Raw genomic sequence first — 24875 nt, 5'->3', positions numbered from 1 at the left:
AAATTAGAACTGAGCAAGTCAGTTCTGTTGCTTGCATCTATCTATCTACCCATGTTGCTGCATGTATGTGTAGTCATTTCTTTTTATTGTCAGGTACTCATTCCACTACATAGATATAAAACCATTTGTTCATCCACTCGACATGTACATGGAGATTTGAGTTATTTCCAAATTTTTATTATGTATAAAGCTTATGAGCATTTCTGTATAACCTCTTTGAATATAACAGGTTTTATTACTCTAGAGATCTCCCTCTCAGATTATTCCAAACACTGGAAAAAATTCTCACAAAGAAACTTATTAGTAAAAGACACTGGATATATACAACAAACCCAGGCCTACATGCATACTTTGGCAAGCTTTTAAAGTCATGCTCTCCCCTTTTTCTTTTTCTTTAATGGCTCATACTGTTTGAAGAGTAGCTAAGAATTATTTGTGGAACCTTGCCTTAATTTGGACAAAGTTTGCTGGTTCAAAACAAATAGCTGGTTTTCATCAACCAAACCACAATAGTTCAAGGGCTGGCCTCCCAGAAAGCATAGGCAATTCACACTAATAGCAGGAAAAAGACCATCTTTCTAGTGCTCAACTTTCACTTCAAAGACTCCTGTGTGTGGTCAACTACAAAGAAGTCATCCCTAGACTTGACAGGGGAAAAGGAGAAGCCTCAAATCCTGCTTGGTCTGCTAATGAAGCTGCCATTCCATCCCTCTGCCTGCAATGACTGCACACCCACACAGTCCTCTTCAAAACAAGTGAGGCTCTGCTTTTCTAGAACCTCTTGGTTCTTCAACCAGTCCAAATTCTCCCCATATATGCTTATCTACACTTTTTCCTTTCTGGCCTTTACACAATTTTATGCTTATTTTAGAGAATAACTCATTAATGTCTACTGCTTCTTCCTCACTGAACTAAGACTAAGTAGTCTATAATTTTTTTTTCTCTTGACTGTACTCAGGTTTGAACTCAAGGCTAAGGAGGTGCTCTAGTGTTTGAGCCATGCCCCCGACCCTTTTTGTTTTCGTTATTTTTAAATAGGGACTCATGTTTATGCCCAGCCTGGCCTGGACTATGAGTCTACTATTTATGCTTCCTGCATAGCTGGGATGACAGGTGCACACCACAGAGCCTATTATTTTATTGGTTCAGATTGAGTCTTAAGAACTTTCTGCCCAGGCTGGCCTTGTACTGCAATCCTCCTGGATCTTTGCCTCCAAGTAGCTAGGATTACAGGAGTGAGCCGGTGGGCCCAGCTGAATTTTTCTTGTAACTGCGACCTTATCACCTAGGATACTCAGCACATAAAAGATACTTAGTGGAGAGGATGAGCTTGCTCAATGTATACTATACACATATATGGAACTGCCACAATAAAGCCTTGTATTTTTAATGAATGCTAATTCAAAAGTAAAATAAATTAAAAAAAAGAATTTATCATGGATTCATTTTTAAAAGGTACTAAATGCATATGTGACTAATAACTTTAATTAAAGCATAAGTTTATCAGAACTGGTATTCCACTGAGCTTCATATAAGCTACTAAATAAAGGTGGCTACTCCTTTGTCGATTACAAGAAGAAAAAAAAACATACTGCAAAAAACAGGTGTCAAAGTTGCCTGAGTTTTCCTGCCCCAAATTTCCATTATACTGTCTGCTGAAATGTTAGATCTACTTTTTTATCCTCTCAAAATTCAAAACCATGAAAAGGATAAAGACTTTCAGAATAAGAGATTTTTCCTCTATTAGAATGCAACAAAAAAAGCAATTCTTATAGTTTCAGACTTTAAACCTGAAGGTCTTGATAATTTGTAAAGGAAATGCAGCTCTCCAATAAATCCCAGGTCATTGTCTTCTATGGCAGGGGAAATGGCTATGCTATTTCACTGAGATGAGGTTGTCAGAATCTCTATCACTCTCTCAGAGTTTATGATCAGAAATAGGCAGACACAGCACAGGCCTACATTCCAAATAAAACTGTTCTCTTTTAGTTACAGGTTTATACTAGGCAAAACTCAACTGGCTTCTGAACCATCCATCTTCCCTCAACTACCTTTCTATGGGAAATCTCAAAGAAACATTGAGAGAGCAAAGCTTAATAAAATTAGAATCATTATGTTCAATGTTCAGCTCAATCAATGTTCAGCTCAGCCTAAACACAAAACAAAATTTATTGGCATCACTTCATACACTCTTGGTACAAGCAAAACTCTAGGATCTAAACTTAAGAATATGAGTGTTTTAAAGATCTGAAGCTTATTAATAAAACACTAGGAAGGTATTAGGAAAGGCTACTTCTTTGTTTCACTTAATCTCAAGTTATTAACTGAGCTCCTATTATATGCTTAGAACATGAAAGACACACTAATATCTTCTAGCAATAATAAAATGTTATTAACCTAATTCTTATTTGGGAAAAAAAGACCAATATTTCTAAGGCTAATTCTCTCACCTGGAAAGTCATTTTTACCAAAATACTAGATTCTTATTTCATTTTAATCTAAGATAAAGTCTTACAAATTTACATGTTCTGTCTAATGAAAAGTTATTTATACCTTAAAGTGAATAATGATAACAGGCTTAATTTTTAAAATCTAAAAGTATACCCAAAAAATAAAGTTTTATTCTCAAGTGAAAGGTTTTTAGAAGATGAATTAAAGCAAACTTAATTCTTCCATCATCCCATTATAAGAAATAATATCAGAACTATTACAAATGCCCTAGGTGTTCAGATTAGCAGCACCCATATCTCCATGAAACACTTATCCAAATTTTATCTAAAAAAAACTTGGCATGAATCCACAGTAAATCCCACAGATCTCCTAAAAATAATAATCCTACAAAACTCTAAGCTTAATAAAACAGATGCTCATTCCTGACAAGGCACTGTCTGTCAGGCAAAGCACTGATTGTGAACTGAATCTTCCTTCCTACATTCCATAAGGTATCAATATTTATCACAAGACAAGCTATTACTAATTATTGGCAATGGTCTAGGAAAAAAAGTCAATGAAATTCAAGCTGCTAATAATGACAACTGTCTAAATTCCAGTAACTATTCTAAAACAAAAATCCCCAAAGGCTGGACTACTTCCTAAGAAGGAAAGTATGAACAAAGAAATGTATCTGTCAAGCCCTTTGCAAAAATTCTTAATAACTACAAAAACACATTAAAATTAAACCACACTATCTTTTTAATACAAGCAATCCTCAAAAATAGAGGGACCACTAGTGAATAAGGATCATAGGAAGACAACAGAGAAAATAGGAAACAATCTACAAAATGAGTATGACCTTCACAGACACCTAAGAATTAACTATCTTAAAACAGAAGTTATTTTAATGATAGTAAGATTTGGTTTTCGTTACCTGACAGACAGATGTAAGTTAAATATTCGCCTTGACCCCCAGTTGCCAAAAAAGGAATCTTTTTCTTTGTCCTCCTCTTGACTTGGACAGCTCCCAGCATTCTTTCATCAAGAGGTGCAAAAATTTCCTTGCTGATGGCAGATTTTGCACTCATTGTAGAACAAGTGAGGTGGGCACACAGTGAATTTTCTAAAAAGAAAGAAAAGAAAACTTGGAACTGACAATTTGTAGAGCTCATACAAGAGTGAGCAGCAATTTCATTTGCAGGTCAAATGCAGTTTAACCTCTTATTTGCTTGAAATACATCATAGAAACTTTAAAAGGCAAGGTCTTCATATTTCTAGTAGCTATGAAAAATTACAAATGAAAAGGAAATCTGTATTTACTCCCTGAAAATGTCAAACCTAAGGTGAAACGAGCAGCATGAAATGGGATCTAGGAACCTTGTCAACTTGTACCCCAATTGTACCTCCTTTTAACTGGCAAGCTGTACCCGCCCCATTCCTTTTTGTAAGAACACAAATTCTCACTTCCATTTGAGGAGTCTTTCCACTGTTCAATGATGCTTGAAGTCAAGAAGTTCTTTACACCTCTTCCAAATCTTCTTTAACACAAGTATAAAATCCATTTCCCTAATTCCATTCATAGTGGAAATAACTGCATCATCTTCTACATAATAACTATATAAGCAGCAGAAGTTCATTAATTTACCCCTCCTTTAGCTGTCTTTGATCAGTTAAGTAATGAACTCTTATTTATCACCCTCTTACAATGAGCCTCATTTTCCAGCATTCCTCTGCATCTAGTTGCCAGACTCTGGACCTCACCAAATTCTCAACATTTTCCTTCACCCAAAGCAGACACGGAATTCCAAAAAAGTATCTGACTAATGCTTAGTATTTTGGAAATGTTACCCAGCAGTTCCCATGTATTATCCTCCTGTAGTTAACTGGCAGTGGGTGCCCAATAATTAAGAAAATAAAGCAGTGTGTGGCTGAGTCACAATGAATCTCCCCCCACCAAACTCACACATACACAGTTCCCATGTTATATTTAGTTTTCCGAAAGTTGTACTTCCCTAATGGTCTTAATTCTACTTGTGTCTGTCATGTTCAAGGTCAATCTGGATATGAACCCTACCTCTGTAAGGACCAAGAGCAACTTAACAAACCTTCTCTACTCTGTCATTTTAGTATAAATATCTGTGATTAATTAGTAGCCAAGATTTGTTTGGGAAGTTAAAAAAAATCATATATTAAGGTTTAGGAAGAACCTTTGGGTTGATCATACAGATTGTGCCGGAGTATCTAGAGATCACTGCTATATGTAGTAATGCAGCTCGAAATGTTGATCGCACTGCTGGAAAATTGAACCAACTGGTAAACAGATTCTTGTTCTTTGCCACTTTATGCTCAGTATTAGAGATACAATTAAAAATGAAGACATGGCTTCTGTCTCTAAGGAACCGACAATTGACCACATCAAAGGTTTCTCATAAATCCCGATGATTTATGATGGAAGACCATGGGAACATCCTTCCCAACACAAAATTCACAAATGTTAACAATACAGCTGCCCACCTCTAGCCTGTCTACATCTGTAACCTTCCAGTGGGGGAAAATATGTATTTAAAAAGAGCATCTCACTGGTTAAAGAAATATCTCCTAGTTTTAATTCTGAAATAGGGCAGGTTATTCTAGTGGTATCAAGAATACAAATCAACATATGAGCCAAGAATACATATCTATAGATCTAGATTTTATAGATCTACACTCAGATCTCATACTCTGATCATGACATTTTTTATCATTGTTATCAGGTTTTTCACACTGAAAAAAAAATAATGACAACAGGGCAGGAGTGTCTGGTTTTTAATATGTTGACTACTGACTGATATTGTGATTTCCTACAAGTTAGCAAACAGAACTCTCCCACCAGGCTTAAGGCTATGACTTATCTAGTAGAGTACTGTAATTTATCAAGGACTTTAAAAAAAAAATAAAAGAGGGAACCACATGCTAGTTCTTTTCTAGCTTCAAGGCATCTCATCTCTCACCTTTAGGGACATATTAAAAAAAAGAAGCAGGAGTTAAAATCCTGAAGAAAATACCATGCTGGGAGTAAGAATGGCCTGCCCTCCGAGCACTGGTACCAGGAAAAAGGCTCATCTTGCAAGAGAAACTATTCCCCAGGTAACTGAGGCACCCTGGGGAGTGAATTATGAGAAGCCTACATAAGCACAGCTGTGCCCAATAATCTGCAGGCTGTGTTTGCAGCCACAGAAGAGGGCAAGAAAGCAAGATGCAGCACAGCTGCTTTTCCTAAACTGTTTACATTCAGAGAAGTAGCAATGCAGGTTTCTCTTGTTACAATGTTACGCCCCTCCCCAAGAACTGCTGCTCCAAGTCCTTGTTTACCACTGGATATAAAAGACCTGCTGAAGGAGGATGCAGGTTTTTTTGATGGGGGATTGATGGAAGGTTTTTTTGATGGGGGATGGACTGATTGGTGGGCTGCTTGTGAGAATGATGCTGGTGAGTTATGCTAGAAGTTAAAGAGAACATGGGACAGTGCAAATCTGCACTAAGAATTTTATACATAGGCTTTAGAAAAGCTAAGCTAAAGAAAACATAGGACAGTGCAAGCCTAAGGACCGAGACTTTAAGAGTTATGCTAATGTAGTTTTTAGACATGGCTGCTGTAGGTTTTAGACACGGCTGCTGTTGTTTGCAAGTCTGAGCACTGAGACTTTAAGAAATCTACAGAGAGAACATGGGACAGTGCAAGTCTGATGGGATGGTGCAAGTCTGAAGGCAAAGACTCTAAGAGAGATTATGCTAAAGAAAAGCTAAAGAAGGGACAGTGTGAGTCTAAGGAAAGAGACTTTAAAGAACAGAAAAGGAGCAAAGTTTTAAAGAAAGACTTTAGAAGCAAGGTTTTAAAGAACTGTAAAGGAGTAAGGCCTTCAAGAATAAAGATAGAGAAAAGAAGCAAAGTGAAAGAAGAGATTAAGGCACACAGCAAAATCTACCCATGCATACTTCCTAAACTTTGTTTAATCTTTTTCAGTAAGTTGTAAGACTGCTTTGGGCAAGGCAGAGACAGACTGAGAACTTTTTTCTTCCAAGTTTTGATAAAAACTGGTACAATTTAATAAATTATTTTCCTATCTATTTATCTACCTGTTTCTCCTGCTGTGGGCCAGTGTTTGGGTCCAGAGCCTAGCTTTATGGCTGGGAGTTCTGGTGAAACAGCATGTTGATTTCAAACTACTCTCTAAGCAAGGTAGAAAGAAAACTATGTTTCCAAGCTCACCATGCATTGTCAGACCAGCACCTCCCAACTAGCATAGCTTTTGCTTTTTCATTTCAGATTCACATTTTTTCTCAAATGGTAGTTAAAAGAAATAGCTATGGTTTTGTTGTCTAAAATCTATCAGAAAAAAAAATTTACCAAACTCTTAGGAAATCTTAATCTTTTCCGTCAAAAACTGGTAAGCAATAGAAATGACCTTTTGTTTTTTCACACTGATATTCAGTGGTCAAGAACAAATTTGGGGGTAGGGTGTAGGAAAGATAAAACCAGTAATTTCATTGAGCCCACGTTTTGGAAACAAACAAGCCGAGGCTTAAATTTTAGTTTCACACATAAGCCCTATTAGATTTATTGATAAATCTCAAAATTCCTGACCCTCAGTTTACTTACTGCAACATGGAGATATCTTCCCCTCGGTCTTGGAACTGAAGAGTTGAATAGATCAATGTGTGCAGACCACTTATTCAAGTCCCTGAATAATAAAAAGTTGCCTAAAAGTAGAAAGTTTTTAACTCTCCTACTATCATATGAATAATAAAAAACCTTCTGAACCTGTAGCAATTAAATAAATGTACCATCCATACCAGAAGGTATCTGTAAAAGTGAAACCCAACTTTATCCACCAAAGTCTCGCTTTTCTCACTCATGAATATGAAACTCTCTACATATGAATAAATGGTCTCTTAAGTGGAAAACTCTGTCATAAGTGTTATGAAGTTGAAGGATTTATAGGCTTCACTCTCAAGAAATTCACTAATAGACTGTCAGATTCATTCTATGGGAAATTACCAAATTTTCTGTTCAGGGCGATGGTATCAAAAGATTGCATGCTGTGCACATGTGTGTATGTTTTTTAATGTCACCTGGGAGTGGTAATGTACAGTGGGCTAGAAGGGAAAGAATCAGAAAGGAAAAGGGGTACTGTTGTAGCTTTAGGGCAATGAATTATATCTCTACAAGAGTGTTCCAAATCTGATTGTTCATCTAAATTCAGCATGGAGAGCCTTTCAAAAATGGTAAACTCCTGGAGCCCTCTTTTATTACACACAAAATAAGAAATCTTGGTTTTTGTTTTTTTTTAATTCTCTAACTGGCTCTCTGGCTGCCATGCAGTCATCCTGCCAACAATTTTAAAATATATTAGCATAAAAAAGAACTAAAATCTAGCCTAGAAAGGAAGTGATGGGTTTGGAAAGGAAGGATCATTTCAAGAGAGAATACTGAAAAATAATGCACAGTATTTTTTCCCTCATGATTTAACCTTTAGCTTTATCAGGTCTTACATCTTGCTGAAGGCAAATCAATATCCAGCCCAGAACCAGGTGTACATTGGAAGGAAATAACATAAATAAAACAGCAATGATGCACCAATGACTATGTGTTACTCCAACCTACACTATCCCATGGAAGCTTGTCCTTTTCTTGCTCCAAAGCTTCTATAGGATATAATTATAAAGCTTTTCTATCCAAGAAACAAACCTACAATATGATTTGCAAGTCAAAGCAGCTGGTTGCCTTAAGTGATGATTGCAGAAACTACTCACATTTAGATGAAGAAAATCTTGATCAAAACTGTCTTTCTTTCAGTCATATAAAATCCATTCATATCCACTTTTATTAGTACCGGGGCTACTGTGAGAAGATGGCCATTTACCACCCAAGTAAACAGGAAATAAGATTATCCTTTAAGGAAGTTAGACACTCAAGTGATCTCAGTGACCTGGCAGATGAAGTAAGTAAAGTGGGGAAAAAGCATAAGATGTTTTTGTGCTTTAACACTAGCATTTTTGCTACAGTTGCTATTTGTCCTCTGTGGTCAGGAGACTAGGCAGAGGAAGAGGAACTCTAGCAAATCAAAACTTGCCACTGGCAAGGCTTTCATTATCATACAGGCAATTCTACACGCCTTAACTATTTCTCATTTGAGAAAAAGCTCCTCTAGTGAGGTAATAGTGTCATCTGTTCGGCTGAATACTAACAGATGCTTGATTTATCTAACACTATCTACTTCTTCCTTATGAGCCTACATTTAACATACAATCTTCTGAGCATGTTTTGGCCCTGGCTGTGCCAAGGCAAGTATTCTGTCCTGGTTTTAGATGTCACCTTCATAAAGTAGTAAATATGATTCAACTCTGAAGTGGATGTGCTCAACATGGTAATATCCAGGTCAGAGGCATTGACATTATAAGTAAAGTAATGTCATAGTAGAAGACTTTGGGGGAGAACCAGCTGGTCTTCCCTAGACATGGGAGCTCCAGTGAGGTAAACCCAAATAACAGAAATAAAAGAAGTGAGATTATTTTCTAAAATTGGGCTTCTCTATATTGCCACTTTATTTTTAAAATTCTACAAGTGCAACTTTAATTTTCACCTGTAACCTGATGAGACTGTTATGGTTTGGATCGTAAATGCCCCCCAATAGGCCAGGTTGTAAAGGCACAGGTCAGCCTGTGGTGCTATGGGGAGATGGTACAGTCTTCAAAAGGTGAGGCCTAGTAGAAGGAAATGAGGTCATTGCAGGAAGGTCCTTGCAAGGGATATTGGGACCCAGACCTTCTTCCTCTCTCTCTCTCTCAGCTTCCTGGAAGCCCTGAGGTGAGTAGCTTTGCTCCACTAAGTACTCTCTACCACGATTTTTTTGCCTTACCACGGGCCCAAACCAGTGGAACTGACCATGAACTGAAATCTCTGAAACCCTGAGACAAAAATACCTTTCCTCCTTTTAAGCTGAATTTTCCTGGGTATTTTGTCACAGTGATGGAAAGCTGACTAACACAAAGAAAAATTACATGTCCAGCTCAGATAGCCATCCTACTTTTAAAGCCATATATCTAATTATCAACTGAGAATTTTCACTGAGAGTTAACTTAGATTCTTCCTTTCTCCTCAAACCTTCCAACTCCCCACAACAACCAACCAATCATCAAGTCCTGTGGATGTAATATTTCTGGTTCCACCAGTTTTTCTTCATTCTCATTTCCTCTGCCTTAGTTTGGGGCTTCACCATCTCTAGCCAGACTGATTTAGAAGTCTCCCTGAAAGAGCTCCAGTTCTGCTGGAATCAACCATCTCTACTGTCTAGTGTAATATTTTAGCATGCTGTCCAGTTGAAGATGATTGAAGCTGAGATGTATTTGTTTCTTCTCCATGCCTCAGGTCTTGACCTCAGCCAAGAAAGGATCAATGTTGTAAGTGTTGAAACCAAAGTAGAAAAATGTGAAATTACTTCCCTCAAACTCCATGGTATATACATACTAAATGTTGAAATCCAGATGTTATTACACAATTTTTAAACCTAAATATTATCTAAAAATGTTAATTTTGCTCAAGTCTAAAAACTTCATCACGGAGTCAGAACATATGCAATTTGCTCTGAAAATAAAATCAATTTTGCTTTCTCTGATTTCGTTTATTAGGATCAATGAGATAATCTCATATCAATTTAACCACTTTATAAAAGTTCACTTAAGGTTTACTGATTTTAAATACGCGAAACTTTTTCTTAGCCAATATTACTCTAATAAGATAGCTTTCCAAGATGAAAGTGCTCCTCTTTTCATAGCATGTAAGCATGCAGGTAAATAATAAACAAGGAAAAAAATTTAGTCTTCTGCCAAATAATGTTTCCATGTAGTTCAACTAATCCTTTTAACTAACAGTTCTTACAAGTAGAAGCTAAAGGGGGAATCAGATAAGCCACAAAAAGAGACAAATAACTTTGGTGACAACATTCAAAGTTTATAACTACAATCGCTACAAGTTCAATCATATAAACAATAAGGACCATGGAATGGGCTTTCCATGGGATAGGAACAGCAGGATTCAAAAACTTTACAAAGTCTAGACTGAATTAATAAGGTACACAAAAATTCCTGCAGGAACATCCTTGAAGGAGCCAGAAACTTCTAAACAGGAAAAAACAGAAATAAGAATAAAAGCTAAAAATATGCTCTAGACTGCTAGAAAAATATTTGAAGACAGGCAAAGAAATATCTTAGAGGAGGAACTCCAAATAAAGACTACGTCAACATCACCTGGGGAGCCCAGGTCCTGATCAGAGATTCAGGGGCACAGGGGCCAGGGCTGGAGACTTGTTTCCCTACTGGCCTTTTCAATTTATTCTGCTGCACCACCAGGCTGAGAAACATTGTCTTTAGGAGTTTCTACCCTCTATTTACTGAACTATTTATATTCCAAAACAAGCACTGGTAATGAATCACTAAAGTTTGTACAACACTGCATGAATTCACAAAGTATTTCCATATTCAATCCCAAATGTAGAATCAAAATAGCCACTAAATGTAGTTTTCTTCAAGACTATAAAGTAGAATCTTTAGATATTTGTACTTAATAAATGGCAAACTGTGCCATTTTTAGCTGACCCCTATTTGTCTAAGGATTATGAGAAAGTGTTATAATTTGTCCCTCACAGAGATTAGTATTTGAATTGAAACTCTGAACCACTAACTATTAGAGAAATGTGTGAACGTGCACACTTGTGTATTGTAGATGCGTGCTTACCTCACATTCACTCTTAAGAGCAAAACATTATAAACAATCTAGATATTCACCAATCTTCATTGGTTAAATAAAGTATATCCCATCAATCTGATGGAATATTTACATGTCCTTTTAAAATTATGGCACAGACCTATAGATACTGACTTGGGAAGATGACCACAAAATAACAGAGTGAAAACAAAAAGGTTACCAAACAGAAAATAAACTAATGGATGTACAATTGTATAATTATATGCACAGGAGATGTCCAGAAAAAATGTTTGCCAACATGTTAATAAAATTATCCCTGGATTTTGAAACATGAAATTAGGTGACAGAATCTATTGCTTACTCCACTCTAGCCAGACTAGAGTATTTCTACAAACATTTTAGTTTTAAGGTACATGTTCTCAAACCTGGAAGTTATGTAAAAACATATTATTGAGATTCAATTATTGCTTTTGCTTTTTTACTTCAGTTTAGTCGTTATTGGTAACCAATGGGAAATTATTAATTTCCCACCTTCAAAGAGTTGTGAGAAAGCAGAGTAAATACTATGAATAGTCATGAGTCCTCTCGGCCTGAAAAGGAAATGGCACCTTTCCTCTGAGCAACTGCAGGGCCACCCCAGGGTCCACAGCCTTTGGTGAACAGTGTACCAGCTTGTGCTTTCTCCTAGCGACAGGTACCTTGGGAGCAGTGGAAAAACAACACTACCATACAACAGCCACAGTCATAATTAACTCTTTAAGGAGAGAAACGAGGACTCTCTTTTCCAATATTGGGCTCGTTCGGCTTTCTTTTCCCTGTGTATATAAACTCTCCTTCTCAGGAGAAATATGTTCACAGGATTCTCTGAACCACTGACTCATGTTTGCTTCAACTGTAAACCCAGACTATTTTCATCTCCTCTTCCCTTGTTTATAAGTTTGGTAAGTACATTCCTCTTGTAGGTTTAATATCCAAAGAACGAACCCTGATTTACCACGAGGCTTGGGTTTATATGTTCATTTGCATTGCAGCTGTACTTTTTAACCTTCTTGTTAATCACTACCTCCTCATTTTAACAAACAATATGAAAAAGCCAAAAAATACCACCAACAAAGCTACACATGGGATACACAGGATTTTTTAAGGTATTAAGTCAGCTTTCTGTCACTGTGACAAATACCTAAGATTAAACAATTTAAAGGAAGGAAGGTTTATTTGGCTCATGGTTTCTGTACAACTTTGCTTGCCCCTGTTACCTTTGGGCCTGTGGCAAGACAGAGTATCAGGGCAGGGAGCAAGTGGCAAATAAGAATGCTAACCTCATGGTAGATTAGTAGCAAAAGAAGAGAAAGAGGAAGGGGCGAGGGGACACCCTCAATGATGTGATTTCATCCCATTAGGTCTCACCTCTTAAAGGTTCCACCATCACTCAATAGCACCTTAGGCTAGTGACTTAGCCTTAAATACATGGCCTTTGAGGGACATTTCAGATTCACACCATAACATGCAGGATATGCCATTTGGAGGGTTGTTTTTTTTTTAAAGGTGCGATGAAGATATCACAAGCATCCTTCATTATGATAATAGAATCTTAAGTAAGTCTAAATTCCAAGGACCAGTTAAGTTGGTTCTTAAAGCACCCGCATACCCCTTCTACAGTAAGAAGTAGAAATAAAATACCAACGGGAAGACTAGGCTATAATGTACGCACAGGATTATGACAGGATCATCAATCTAAACTCAAGACAGGCCTTAAAAAGTGAGTTTAGCTGGGCACCAGTGGCTCACGCCTATAATCCTAGCTACTCAGAAGGCAGAGATCAGGATGATCATGGTTCAAAGCCAACCCAGGCAAATAGTTTCTGCAAGACCCTCTCTCAAAAAACCCTTCACAAAAATAGGGGCTGGTGAGGTGGCTCAAGGTGACAGCCCTGAGTTCAAGTCCCAGTACCGCAAAAAAAAAAACAAAAAAAAAACAAGTGAGTTTAACCATAAACAAAGAACAATGGGTAGTAAGATAAAACAAACTATAAAGAGCTATGTAACTGAAGTGTCCAAAGGCTAGCTGGAAAACTAAGTAAACAATATATTGGCCTGAGAACATCAATTACAGCAGAGAGCACTGAAAAGAACCAAACCTATCCCAACTATGTGCACACACAGACAACAACCACACAAGCATTGCTCTCACATGAAAACAGACATCCTCATATGTGTCAGGCTCTGTGTTACTTGCTGAATTGGTGTGCTTGTTTTACTTATGCTGAAGAAAAGACAGAAGATGCAAAAGGCACTCACCCCATACATAAAGGAAGCAGACGGTTAGGCAATAGTTAATTACCTTGCCTTTGAACACAGTTTAATTTATTTCAGAAATTATGGATTCTTTTTAATTTCATTTTATTGTTTTGACATTTCCTTACATGTGTATACATTATTTGGGCAACCTCCCCCCAGAAATTATGGACTTTTAAAAAACCTACAATTAATAATAAAGAAAAAAAATTCTCCAGAACATACAAGATTAGACTTTTCTACCAGTTATTTTCTTCAGTTGAATCTTAGGGGAATTTTAAGTTTTTTTGATTAAGCTAATTCTGTTTTGGAACAGACCTGGAACATACACTAAAAACAGAATGAGCCTATAGAGTGAACCTTCATTTTTTTTTAAGTGTATGAAACCTATAAAAAGCTAAAATATAGCTGAAATGAGTATATGTGTTTTCTGGTTTCTTTTTTAAAGCAAAGCATAACTGCCTTAAAATAGTTTCTAAATCTAACATTTGGAGGGTGGGCAGTACTGGGGTTTGAACACAGGGTTTCACACTTGCTTGGCAGGTGCAATACCACTTAAGCCACTCTACCAGCCCTGTTTTTGCACTGATTTTTTTATTTTATTTTATTTTTTTTTTGAGATACGGTATGGCAAAAAATTTGCCCAGGCTGGCTTCGAACTGCAATCCTCCTGATCTCTGCCCCCAAGTAGGTAGGATACAGGCATGAACCATGGGCACCCAGTTAACACCAATTTTTAAAATAATACCCCCTACTTGAATCCCTGATTTGGAGGATCCCACATTACAACTTCTTGGGAAGCTTCAGTTAGTGAGTTTCTGGAAATGACAAGTCAGTGTTATGCTCTCCCAGGAAGTCTTTCACGGCGGGACACAGCACAGAAGTGGCATGCTTCCTGGGCCGATTTTAAACCTTGTTGATTTAAAAGTCAAGACACTCTGTTCTTCAATGCCTCAATTTTTAAATAAATTTTTCAATAAGGTTCATTAATACTTATGATCTCATAAGGATCTCACCAAGGACTATAATTCTAACTTTTAATTGGTCTCCCCAATGGTCAACTTTGTGAATTTATGCCTGTGCAGTATAATCAGAATGGTAGTAGAAAGGTTTATCTCCAGCCTCCAAAAATACTTTCCCCTGTCATTGCCTCAAATATTGACACAGAGAGGCATATACTTAGTACATGACTTTGGTATTCAAAATTCAACTGCTTCACAATTTTGCCTCTGATCGGCCTTGATTTCTGGTAGGCAAGATATTATTATCATCTCTGCCCAACAGCTACAAAGATAATGAGTTGGGCTATAGTCTGAAGTCATTCTTTCTTGATATTTATTCATCTCTAGTGTGCATGTCACGCTGTTGACTTGGCAAAGATCACACAGTCTTGTTAGGATAGAGCTGTTTTGATTCCACAAATTAAACTGGGGAGCTGACAATACACTGGCAGAGAGATTCTACAATAGATCTCTGTCTCCATAAACAGGACAGTGCCCACTGAGCCTCATCACAGCTGTTGGCCTCTCTCCTTCAATTCCTGCAGTTTGCAATGAGAGTCAACTCCTGAGATCTTGGATGGCTTCCACAAGGCAGTTTTATGAACCTTGTAGGCTATTTTCCAAACCAGAAAACGCTTAAATATGAAAGGCACATATTTCAAAGGTTTCTGCTGGTTCTCAAGGGAAATTCCTCTTTCCACTTCCTTTACTGTATTACCCCCCTCTGGCATTTCAAAAGCAAAAACTTGGACCCTCTTTGTTACCTCCCCCTCACAATTTCTGTGCCTTCCATCTTTTGCTGCCAGCACTTAAGCAATTTTAGCTTGCCTAGAAGCAATGCCTTGAGTTTCACCATTTAAAAGGCTCTGCAAGGGAATTTAATCCATTCCACTTTACTGAGAGTGAGAAGGATCTCAGCAAGATCTTCACAAATGAGCCAACCAACAACCATTCCTTGATACCTTTTCAGGCCTTACCCACCCATAGCTTATACTGAGGCTGAAAAGCAGGGGCAGGGCAGAATTTTGGCATTCCTAAGCTTCAAAATTCAATAGATGCCAGTGATCTTGGTGATTATCTACTTCATCCAATTTTCTCATTTAGAAGCTGAGGTAGAGGGTAATTCCAAAGCCATACACCTGAAAAATAACAAAGCTAAGGTTTGGACTAGACATTGCTCTGAACTTTACTGCAATGCTCTTTTAAGTAAAAATCAGAGAAGCCTGAGATAATTACATAAAATATTACAGCAGTTCCAAGTTAGATAGCAGTGGCATAGTGGCAGAACAAAAAGAAACAGAAAACATGATTAACTGCAGTACAGACACTTCTCAGATTCATTCCTTTTCTTAGGAAATGGCACAAAATTAAGTACTGGACTAGAATCCCTCTAGCCCATAGGTGTTTGGCTGTCACCTTTTTTGCCTTGAATTTTCACAGTTTGTGTTTTCTCACTTGGTTGTGGAGGCCAAAAGCAATGATAGTCTGCCCAAGTAGAACAGCCTGGGGTAATCCAAGAATCACAGAATAACTTTGACCACTTCCTAACCCACAGGACTCTGTACTGACCCCAACCACAGAAGCCCCTTCAACAGTCTTGGTGCTCTGAACCACTGGCAGGAGAACACACCCTGGGCAAAGGTGCACGTGCATTATTAGTCTGGGAATTAATGTTCTAGTGCTGGTCTTCTCCTAACGGTACATTCTAACCACACCAGTGCCTAAATCAGCTGTTGTAAGGGCTTCTCGGTACCCATTCCAGGCCCTGGCACACAACAGGGTAGGAAAATAGGAATCTGATAAGCCCAGATCTTGTCTTTGGAACTGTACCCCTCAGCCTCGATACAAAAACAGCACCAGGTGCATGCAATCTGTAATCAGAGCCCTATTAAACTGCTCCCCAAATGCCAGAATTATCTCGATTTTCACAGGCAGCTGCACGAGGTCCTGTTGGGTAACTGAAGAGTTTTTACAGGTTCATGTGAGATTCCCAAGTAGCAACAAGCTAGAATGCCATGATGAGGATCCAGCATCTGGTGACTGTGAAATCCCCATAGGAGTGAGATGAGTGGGTACATGGGCATCCCTAGTCTATGTCTTGGGTTGTCAGCGAATAATCTACAAATCCAGGTCAGACTCAAGGTTCATATGCAAATGCAGACTCTGCCTCATTCAATCAGCTCTTCTGTCATTCAGTGTCAACCTCTTTTTAATCAGCATGTCCCAGAAAATAAATAACTTCTGACCTAACTAGCTGTTTGATAGGGAAGAAAAAATCTATCAATCGAATACAACTTTAATATGAACCCAATTAACACTAGTACAAACTTAATGGGATCACACATTAACAAATTACAAAGACATTCAAGCCCATGTGATCAAGATCATCATCCAGAAGCTGCAGGCCAGGACACAGTAGTTACTTCTACCCTGCCCCCACCTGATGGACAGGTGGATGGTGAAAAGAAGTCTACATTTGTTATCAGAAGATCTAGGTCTGAGCCTGTCTTTGCCTTTACTCCATAGGCAAAATTCTACATTTCTGAGACCTGTATCTTCATCTTTAAAATGCGATAGGTCTACCCACTTCACAGGACTGCTGTGAAGGTGGTAGAGGAGGTTATTGGAAATCAGCTCCCTAGGAGTGACTCCTCCCACTTGAAGTGACCAGGATTGAAAGGCAAATGAGCATGTCAGGATATCAGCTTACATATGCAAAAGCACGTCCATTACAATGTATTTTACAAAGCTTTTCCTCAAATGGCCTCTTATTTCATTGTGCAAACCTATGAGGGAATTCAAAGAGGTGTATCTTTTCTCCTAGACCGATGAGGGGAAGGAAACGGGTCTTCCTTTTGCAATCCTATCCTAGTTCCACTGCTCTGCAGCATATGGGACTGCCATCCTAATCAAGAAAATAATAATGGGAGTCAACTGAATGAAGTCTATCCACTGTGAATGAAGTACTGCTACCCTAAGGAGATGCAGAGTGCTACAGACATCAGAAAAAAAAAAAAAAAAACCCAAAGAGAAAGAAGGAAGAAAAGAAGAAAAAACACATGCAAAGAGTAAAACAAAGTTGGGTTATAAATACACTCATTCAACATGGCATCCTTGTCCTAGACATTAAGGATTGTGAGAACCAGATCAATAATGTTCTTTCTTGCATGGAACATACATGCTAGTGGGGAAGAACAACTGACAAGTCAGCAAACCAATGCAGCGTTCGAGAAGAAACCTATTTAGACAGATCCTGTGAGTTCAGCAAAGGGATAGAGTAATGGGATGAAGAATAAAAGTCACTATCACCCACCACTAATCATCTGGTAGGGAAATTAACAGTGGTGACCCAAGCTCTCCAAATCTTTTAAGATGATATTCACCTGGGTGTGATGAATATTTGTGTTTCTAGGATATAGTAACAGTAGTAACAAAGAAATTTCATCTAGAACAGTACCTGTCCTTTTCCATTTAACATTTATGAGTAATGACTATGACCTGGGTTGGAGATCACAAACAAGTTAGATATATTCAAGGAAAAAAATCATCTAGTCAAGGAGAAAGGCAAGGAAAACAGGAAGCTAACTGACTAAGTTAAGAATGTGAAGTTGCTGCTGCCCAGCACAAGAGGCATTTTTAATCCTTCAGAGACTGTGATTACTTGAAAAGTAATGAAAGAATTTAATTAGGCTGCCTGCATGGATTATGCAGGTAGATCCACTTCAATGGGAAGCCATAAGGGATGCTTTAGGAAGCTGTTTGTGGGTGTGAGTAACCTAATGTACCTTCCACCTGTGATCTGCACAATGGATGTGCCCAGAGAGACTGACCCCACCTTAAGGTAGAATGCACAGGATACTCTACTAGGAACCATTTCTGCACAGAATCTACATACTTAAGGAACTGCAAAGGAAAAAAAAAGCAATTGGTTATAGGAAAAAGGTGTCTGAGGCAAACAGGAAATCTCTGAATGTCCATCTGGTACTAAGCATCGTTCTGTGTGTGTTGGGATGGAAAGGGAGAGAGCCGTACTTTAAAAATTCTCATCCCTTAGCGTGCTCAAGGCCACTGGTTCAATTCCCAGCACCAAACAACACTCATTCCCACCTCTAGGGAGATGGTCACTGAGGTTAGAAGTGAATAGTTTTGCAAAAATAGTTTTCTTTACCCATGTATGTATTACACATATAATTAGTGGTAACAGATTTCCAGTTTCTCTTGAAAATTGGAAGAACCTGGCAACACTAGACCCATACCCTTTACTGTCTCTACAATCTCAAATCTCAAGTCCCACTACTTCCTGTCATACTGTTCAAAATGAGGCTTCATGCTAGTTGACCTTCATCATCCTGGTTGCTGTGTTCTTCTAGTAACTGGTTTATCACAAGTATAACTAAGGATTTAGAACCTGGCATAAATACTAAATTAATTAGCATGATTGGGAAAGTGCTAAGAATACATTTTCAGAAAGTAGGTCAGAGATTTTTTTAAAAATTAAAAGAAGAAGAAAGAAAACAAAGGTTCTGCCCAATGGGAGAGGAAAGCAGGATTGAGGAATCAACAATCCCTCAGTTGGAGGAAGTGAGCAGCAAAACAAACAAACAAAAACAACTACTCTTATCAAATAATCTCAAAAAGTTTGTTTTTGTTTTTGATTTCTTTTTTCTTTTTTTTTTTTTTGCAGTACTGTGGCTTGAATTCAGGGCCTTCACCTGTAGCCACTCTGCCAGCCCTTTTTTGTGATAAGTTTTTTTTGAGATAGGATCTTTTGAACTATTTGCCCAGGCTGGCTTTGAACTATGATCCTCCTGATCTTTGCTTCCTGAGTAGCAAGGATTACAGGTATCAGCCACCAGTGCTCAGCCCTTGTAAGATTTATGAACAGTTTATATGCTCTTCCAACATGCCCACTGCTCTGATAAAGTACCACAGACCAGGCTCTGGAGAGAGAACATACAAAGATGGTGAAATGTGTGTCAGGGAGAGTAGTGTGGTATGCCAGTAGTCTCAAACACTGTCAACTGGTATAAACTTCTGCAGGACACCTCAGTTTATGTACAAACTCTAAAAATAGGCACAACTATTAAAACTGCACATCTTACTCATAGGTACTTTTTCCAATTCCAATCACTAAACAAACAGGCAAAGATGTATATTCAAGGATTTGCATCTACTTGATTGGTATTCTTAAAAATCCCAGCCTGGTAGTTTTCTTCCACTGCTGTACTAGTTAATCTCTTTATATAGAATCAGTGTTCCACAGAAACTCGAAAGCTAGACCTTATCTATTTATGTTTTCATGCTTTCAGTCAAGCATTTTGTTGAGTATCTACTGTGTTCCAAATCTGTGCTAGGAATCTCAGAGATAAATAAGACAAGTACTGCCCATGGAGAGGCACAGCAGGGCAGAAAATGTCAGGAGACTATGCCAGATGGAGCGCTGAACCTGTAAAGCAGTTCTGTGTAACTGGTGCTGTTTCAAGGATATCAAATCAGGGCTTAACTATGGAAGATCTGTGGGTTTTTTAGCTTTTTGTTTTTAAATTTTATATCGAGCCTTTCTCTCAAAGTCCTATGCAGCAAACTTCTTAGATTTCTGTGTTCACCATAAAAACACTTGGAGCGTAATATTATATAATGCCAAGGTATTATTTCCTAGACAATCACCATGTGTTTCACTCCCTATATGAAATACCTAAGACAACCCATTATTACACCATTGGTCTGCTAACTCTGTGTATCTTCCTGTAACACAGAAATTCGCCTGGGGTTCTAGATGGCTGTACCAATGTGGTATTTGATGGAATGGCTTTGCATAAGGCAACCCAGCTAGAACTGGGAAGCCCCAAAGAGAAAGAGTACAGGGTTACAAATCAGGAACTTTTATTAGCCAAATTAAAATTAATAAAATGAGATAAGGTAGATAAATAACATATCATTAAAAAGTACCCATGCCTTCATTAGTTTGAAGTTACTTGGTATTAGTTGGTGACATGGGTGTTTCTTGGCCACAGTGTTCCTTCACGCTGGGTTATTTACAAAATTGCTATGCTAATTTCCACTATTGCAGTTCTGCTCGTTTATCATATGCTTCTCAATAGTATGTAAATATAAAGACAGCTCACTGTATTTTGCGAGATAGAAAAGTAAATGATTAAGTGCAAATCCAAAAGTATTATCGATACAGTGAAGAAAAATAAATTTTTCATTTTTCCCTATGCAATTAACTTAGAAGCCGCATGGAAATTAGCAAGAAAGAATGCTTAGAAATAAACAAGCTTGAATTATAGAACCAAAATCCCATAGATACCTACTTTATCTATTACAAAGTTAGGGTGCTCTAATTTTTTAAACAGGGGTTGAAGGAAAAACTCCCCCCAAAAAACCTGGTTTGAGTTTTCTATTCTATTCTATGTCATGTCATTAACTTTTGAAGAATTCATTAAAAAGAAAAGAAAAATAACTCCACAACCAGATTTTCATAAGGAAAAGTAGAACAGAAAAGAGAAGATTCCAAGGCATTTCCAAAGATCCTGAACAATCAACAACCTACAGACAGTACCTTTAAAGTGGCAGTTTAAAGATCAGGGAACTCATTTCACAGAAGAAGAGGCAAGGCCACAAGCCAAGGTCCTAGGAGTCATGGATTCTCCAAAAACCCTTACTATTTCCAAGCATCAGAATGCTAACAAGATGACTGCTCATCCCTAGGTGTAGACTCTAGTCTTCTAAACAGAACCCATGTTGAGCCAGTGACAATGTACGATGTGTCTTTCACAGCTATATTGAGAGGTAGAGATCTCTTCTCCCCTTTGTTAAATGAGTGTTGACAGTCCTCAGCATTGCACATAAGGCAGGCAGAGTGGACACATACACTATTTAGTCTATGAGTTGCAAAATGGATGAGAGTCCTGGAGTTGTAAGAAACATCATTGAAAATTGTGGATTCAGACTGAAATGAATGATCCTTCGTAAGTGGCCCCATGGCTGCTTCGTAATGTACGACTTTCAGATGCTTCCTTCTGGGAAAAGAAGTGACTGTGTAGTTTTACCTGTGATGATTGTATTAGAAGAGAAGATCACTGGGATTATGTGTAAAAAATGAGTTTGGGGCTAGGCAAAGACAATTCGTGCCCCAGGATGCCTTGCTTCTCATTTTGTGCTTCTGAAGAAAGCTGACTGACCTTCTAATTTTATGAATGTGGGTATGCCTCCCAGTCCAAGCTCGGTTGAACAGTAGAAGGCCCTTGACCCAAGAAAAGTAAATCCAGCTATAATACAGCCTCACTAGGAGAGAGATAAGCTAAACCAATCAGATTCTGAAAGCAAACTATAAGAAAACAGAGCTAATGTTCATACAACAGTAGGAGCTGAAGATTTGAGGTTATTTATGATACAGAGAGAGGCTGCAAGAAGACTAGTCATATACAAGCAAAATTCCAGAGAAGTGCATCTGTAGGTTGAAGAAAGGGCAGTGTAGATATGTGGGCAAAAAGAGGGGGAGAAGAAAGAGGGAAAGGAGAAGAAAAGAAAGAAGAGCGAGAAGTACACAGAACTTCCTAGGATCATTCACTCTTCCAGTTCATATACAACCTTATGAAAAACTCCTATTTTCCTAAAGTAATTGAAATGAGTTGTTACTTGCAACCAAAAGAATCTAACAAAAGCAATGAATATCAGCAAATAAAATCTGCAAGTATGAATCTCACTGTCTTTATTCATGTAGGAGAGGCCTAAGATCTGCCCAAATCAGTTTACACGGGTCTTTAGAAGAACACAGACTAATGTGAACATGTAATTTCTTATGATTAAGGTGTGTGGATAATACAATGACACCGCCCAGGTCAGAGTTTTAAATACACAGGACTTTCACTGCCTATACTAGATGCTCAGTTCACTGAGCTTTTATCATCCCCAAAGGCAAGATAAATCCAGTCAAAGATATATTAATGCAAGATAACTGTTGTACTTTACATTAGGAGAAAATCAACAAATTCAATGATATGATTCCCACAAACTCAAACCACACTAAACATGTCTTTAAAAAATAAAGGAACGAAAAGAAAAAGAAAGAATGTCTAGAAGACAAACTTTGGTGACAGACAAATAGATAGCTTAGGACCTCAGAACTGCCATTTACCCATGACTGCACAAGCTCAAGGGTCCTGCTTCTCACACAGGGCTTCTGATTCAGAGCTGAGAGGTGGCCCCAGCTCAGCTCACATCCTCTATATCTACTGCCAACTCAAACCTGAGACTACTAATAGCCCCTCTCTAGATACCATGACTCCTCTTCGGCTGCTTCCCACTGAGCCAGGCTAAGTGTTACTCTTTTCCACCAAATATGTGTATCTTATCACTGTGTCAACTATGTTGTAGGAAACTAATGGTCACTTATGGGTCTGTGTTTCCAACCAGATTCTGAGCCACTGAAGCAACCCCAACATCAAATATAGTACCTTACATATTATAGAGCTGGAAAAGCATCTTAAACTCATGGATCTAATCCTCCTTCTCTCTCCTTTTGTTCCACCTTCTTTTCCTTGCAGTTTTCCTTTTAAGAGTACTACTTAACCCCAGGGTCATGAAAGTGATGGCTGTAGCCATTCACTAGCTTTTCATTCCATTGGCTCCTCTACCTCTATGCCAAAAGCAAAATCATTACCAACTCTGTGAAGGCACAATCTATACTCCACATCTCCACTAACAGTGTTAAACAGATTTTTTGAAAACAGGGAAAGAAAAAATAAAAGGTCAAAGATAATCATATCAGTTTATATAAAACACCTAATGTAAGACCATTACCCAGGGGTCAGCAAACATAAAAGGCCACAGAGTAAATAGTTTAAACTCTGCAGATCATATGGTCTCTGATACAACCACCCAACTCTGCTGTTACCACAGTGTGAAAGCAGTCAGAGAGAATACATAAGTGGATGGGCATAACTGTGTCTTAATACACAGTGGCTGATCTACAAACTGGAATTTGCTGACCACTGATTAAACGAGCAGAGGAGAATCGTTCTCTGAAAAACGGGAGGACGTAATGAGTATCACAGAACCACAAAGCACACAGAGCAGTCAACTGCAGAGCACCTGAATCACTGACCATGACCTCCTCTTTCAACACTGTTCCCTGGCTCCTGGGACACCACACACTGGTTTTCTTCCAACATCTCTGACCACTCTTACAGTACTCTTCACAAACTTCACTATTTGTGTTCTTTCCTAAAATGTTGTTGTTCCTCCAGGTTCTGCCTTATGCTGTCTTCTCTATGCACTCTAAATTCTCTCTTGGTGAACTCATTCATTCCTAAGACTTCAAATACCATCTATATGCTGAAAATACTTCACATCTGCAATGAATTTCCACCTGGATTAGCCACCGGCACTTCAAACTCAGCAAGTCCAAAACTGAATGAATCTAAACAGTTTCCAATCCTATGTTTCTATCGCAGTAAACAGCACTATGATACACCTAAGTCAAAGATGTAAGCTTCCTCAACTCCTCCCTATCCTTTATTCTTACAGATCCTAGTCCCTCATGATATGTACACTGCCAAGTGCTGTTCAACTCTGCTTTCTAAATCTCTCCACATCTACTCACTTCTCTTTCTCACTCATCATTGTTCTAAATCAAGACACCATAATTTCCTGCTTAGGTTTCTACTGACATCCTCCAGGCTGATGGACCAGTACGCAGGTTTCCTTCCCTCCAATTCACTTCCCACAGTATACAGCAAGAGTTACTCTTCTAAAATGCATGGAATAAATCAGTTACCGGCTGTCTCAGCCAAGCCCACACTCTGCCTTCATTGTATGATACTGGAGCTAGAAGTCTATAAACTACATTTCCCAGCCTCCCTTGTAACTGGCTTCTTATTGGATTCTGTCGATTGGAATCAATGGCAGGAGACTAGAAGGCAGACATGGAGAGAAGACACTCTGTTTTCCAGCTTCTGTCAGGCTCTACAGTAGCTAATAGCTCTAGATTCCCATGCATTTAGCGCTTTGTCTACCAGTCACAGATCCCCTTGATGGTCTGACTGAGACCATCAAGGCCAGAAGGCAATCCCTCCCTAGAGGTCCAAGCACCTCCTTATCAGTCAGCACATCAATTCTATGAATGTCCCCACTCCAGGTTTAGTTAACAACATCCCCTCCCATTTTGGCCCCCAGCCCCAAGGAAGACAGTAGCCTCTTGAAGTTACTAGTCTTTAGATTCCCTCTCCTTCCACTATTTGCTCTCTGGCCATCCAGTACCCTATATCCCCAATTCCCTATTTGCATTCATCACTATCTGAAATACTAACTTTGCATCTATTATCTCAGTGGAACTTAACTAATGCAGTACTTGTTACTAGTTGTGGCTCCTAGGAAATAAAACATTTAAAATGGAATTC

The 24875-nt window shown here is 38.4% G+C and overlaps 2 protein-coding genes across 2 annotated transcripts in view; one reads left to right on the top strand and one right to left on the bottom strand.

Annotated features, from left to right (window-relative positions):
• The window catches only part of LOC141421230 (inhibitor of Bruton tyrosine kinase-like), a 1912155-nt gene that overhangs the window by 448188 nt on the left and 1439092 nt on the right, over positions 1-24875 (top strand). The window lies entirely within an intron of this gene.
• LOC141421248 (uncharacterized) overlaps positions 1-24875 on the bottom strand; it is a 158256-nt gene that overhangs the window by 76507 nt on the left and 56874 nt on the right. Inside the window, exon 4 of the mRNA XM_074066914.1 lies at positions 3368-3556. Coding sequence (XP_073923015.1) covers positions 3368-3556 — 189 coding nt within the window. The remainder of the gene's footprint in view (positions 1-3367; positions 3557-24875) is intronic.

The sequence above is a fragment of the Castor canadensis genome, chromosome 3, assembly GCF_047511655.1.
Source record: "Castor canadensis chromosome 3, mCasCan1.hap1v2, whole genome shotgun sequence".
NCBI lineage: Eukaryota > Metazoa > Chordata > Mammalia > Rodentia > Castoridae > Castor > Castor canadensis.
The sequence above is the reverse complement of the archived record's forward strand: the minus strand, read 5'-3'. Positions and strand labels throughout refer to the sequence as shown.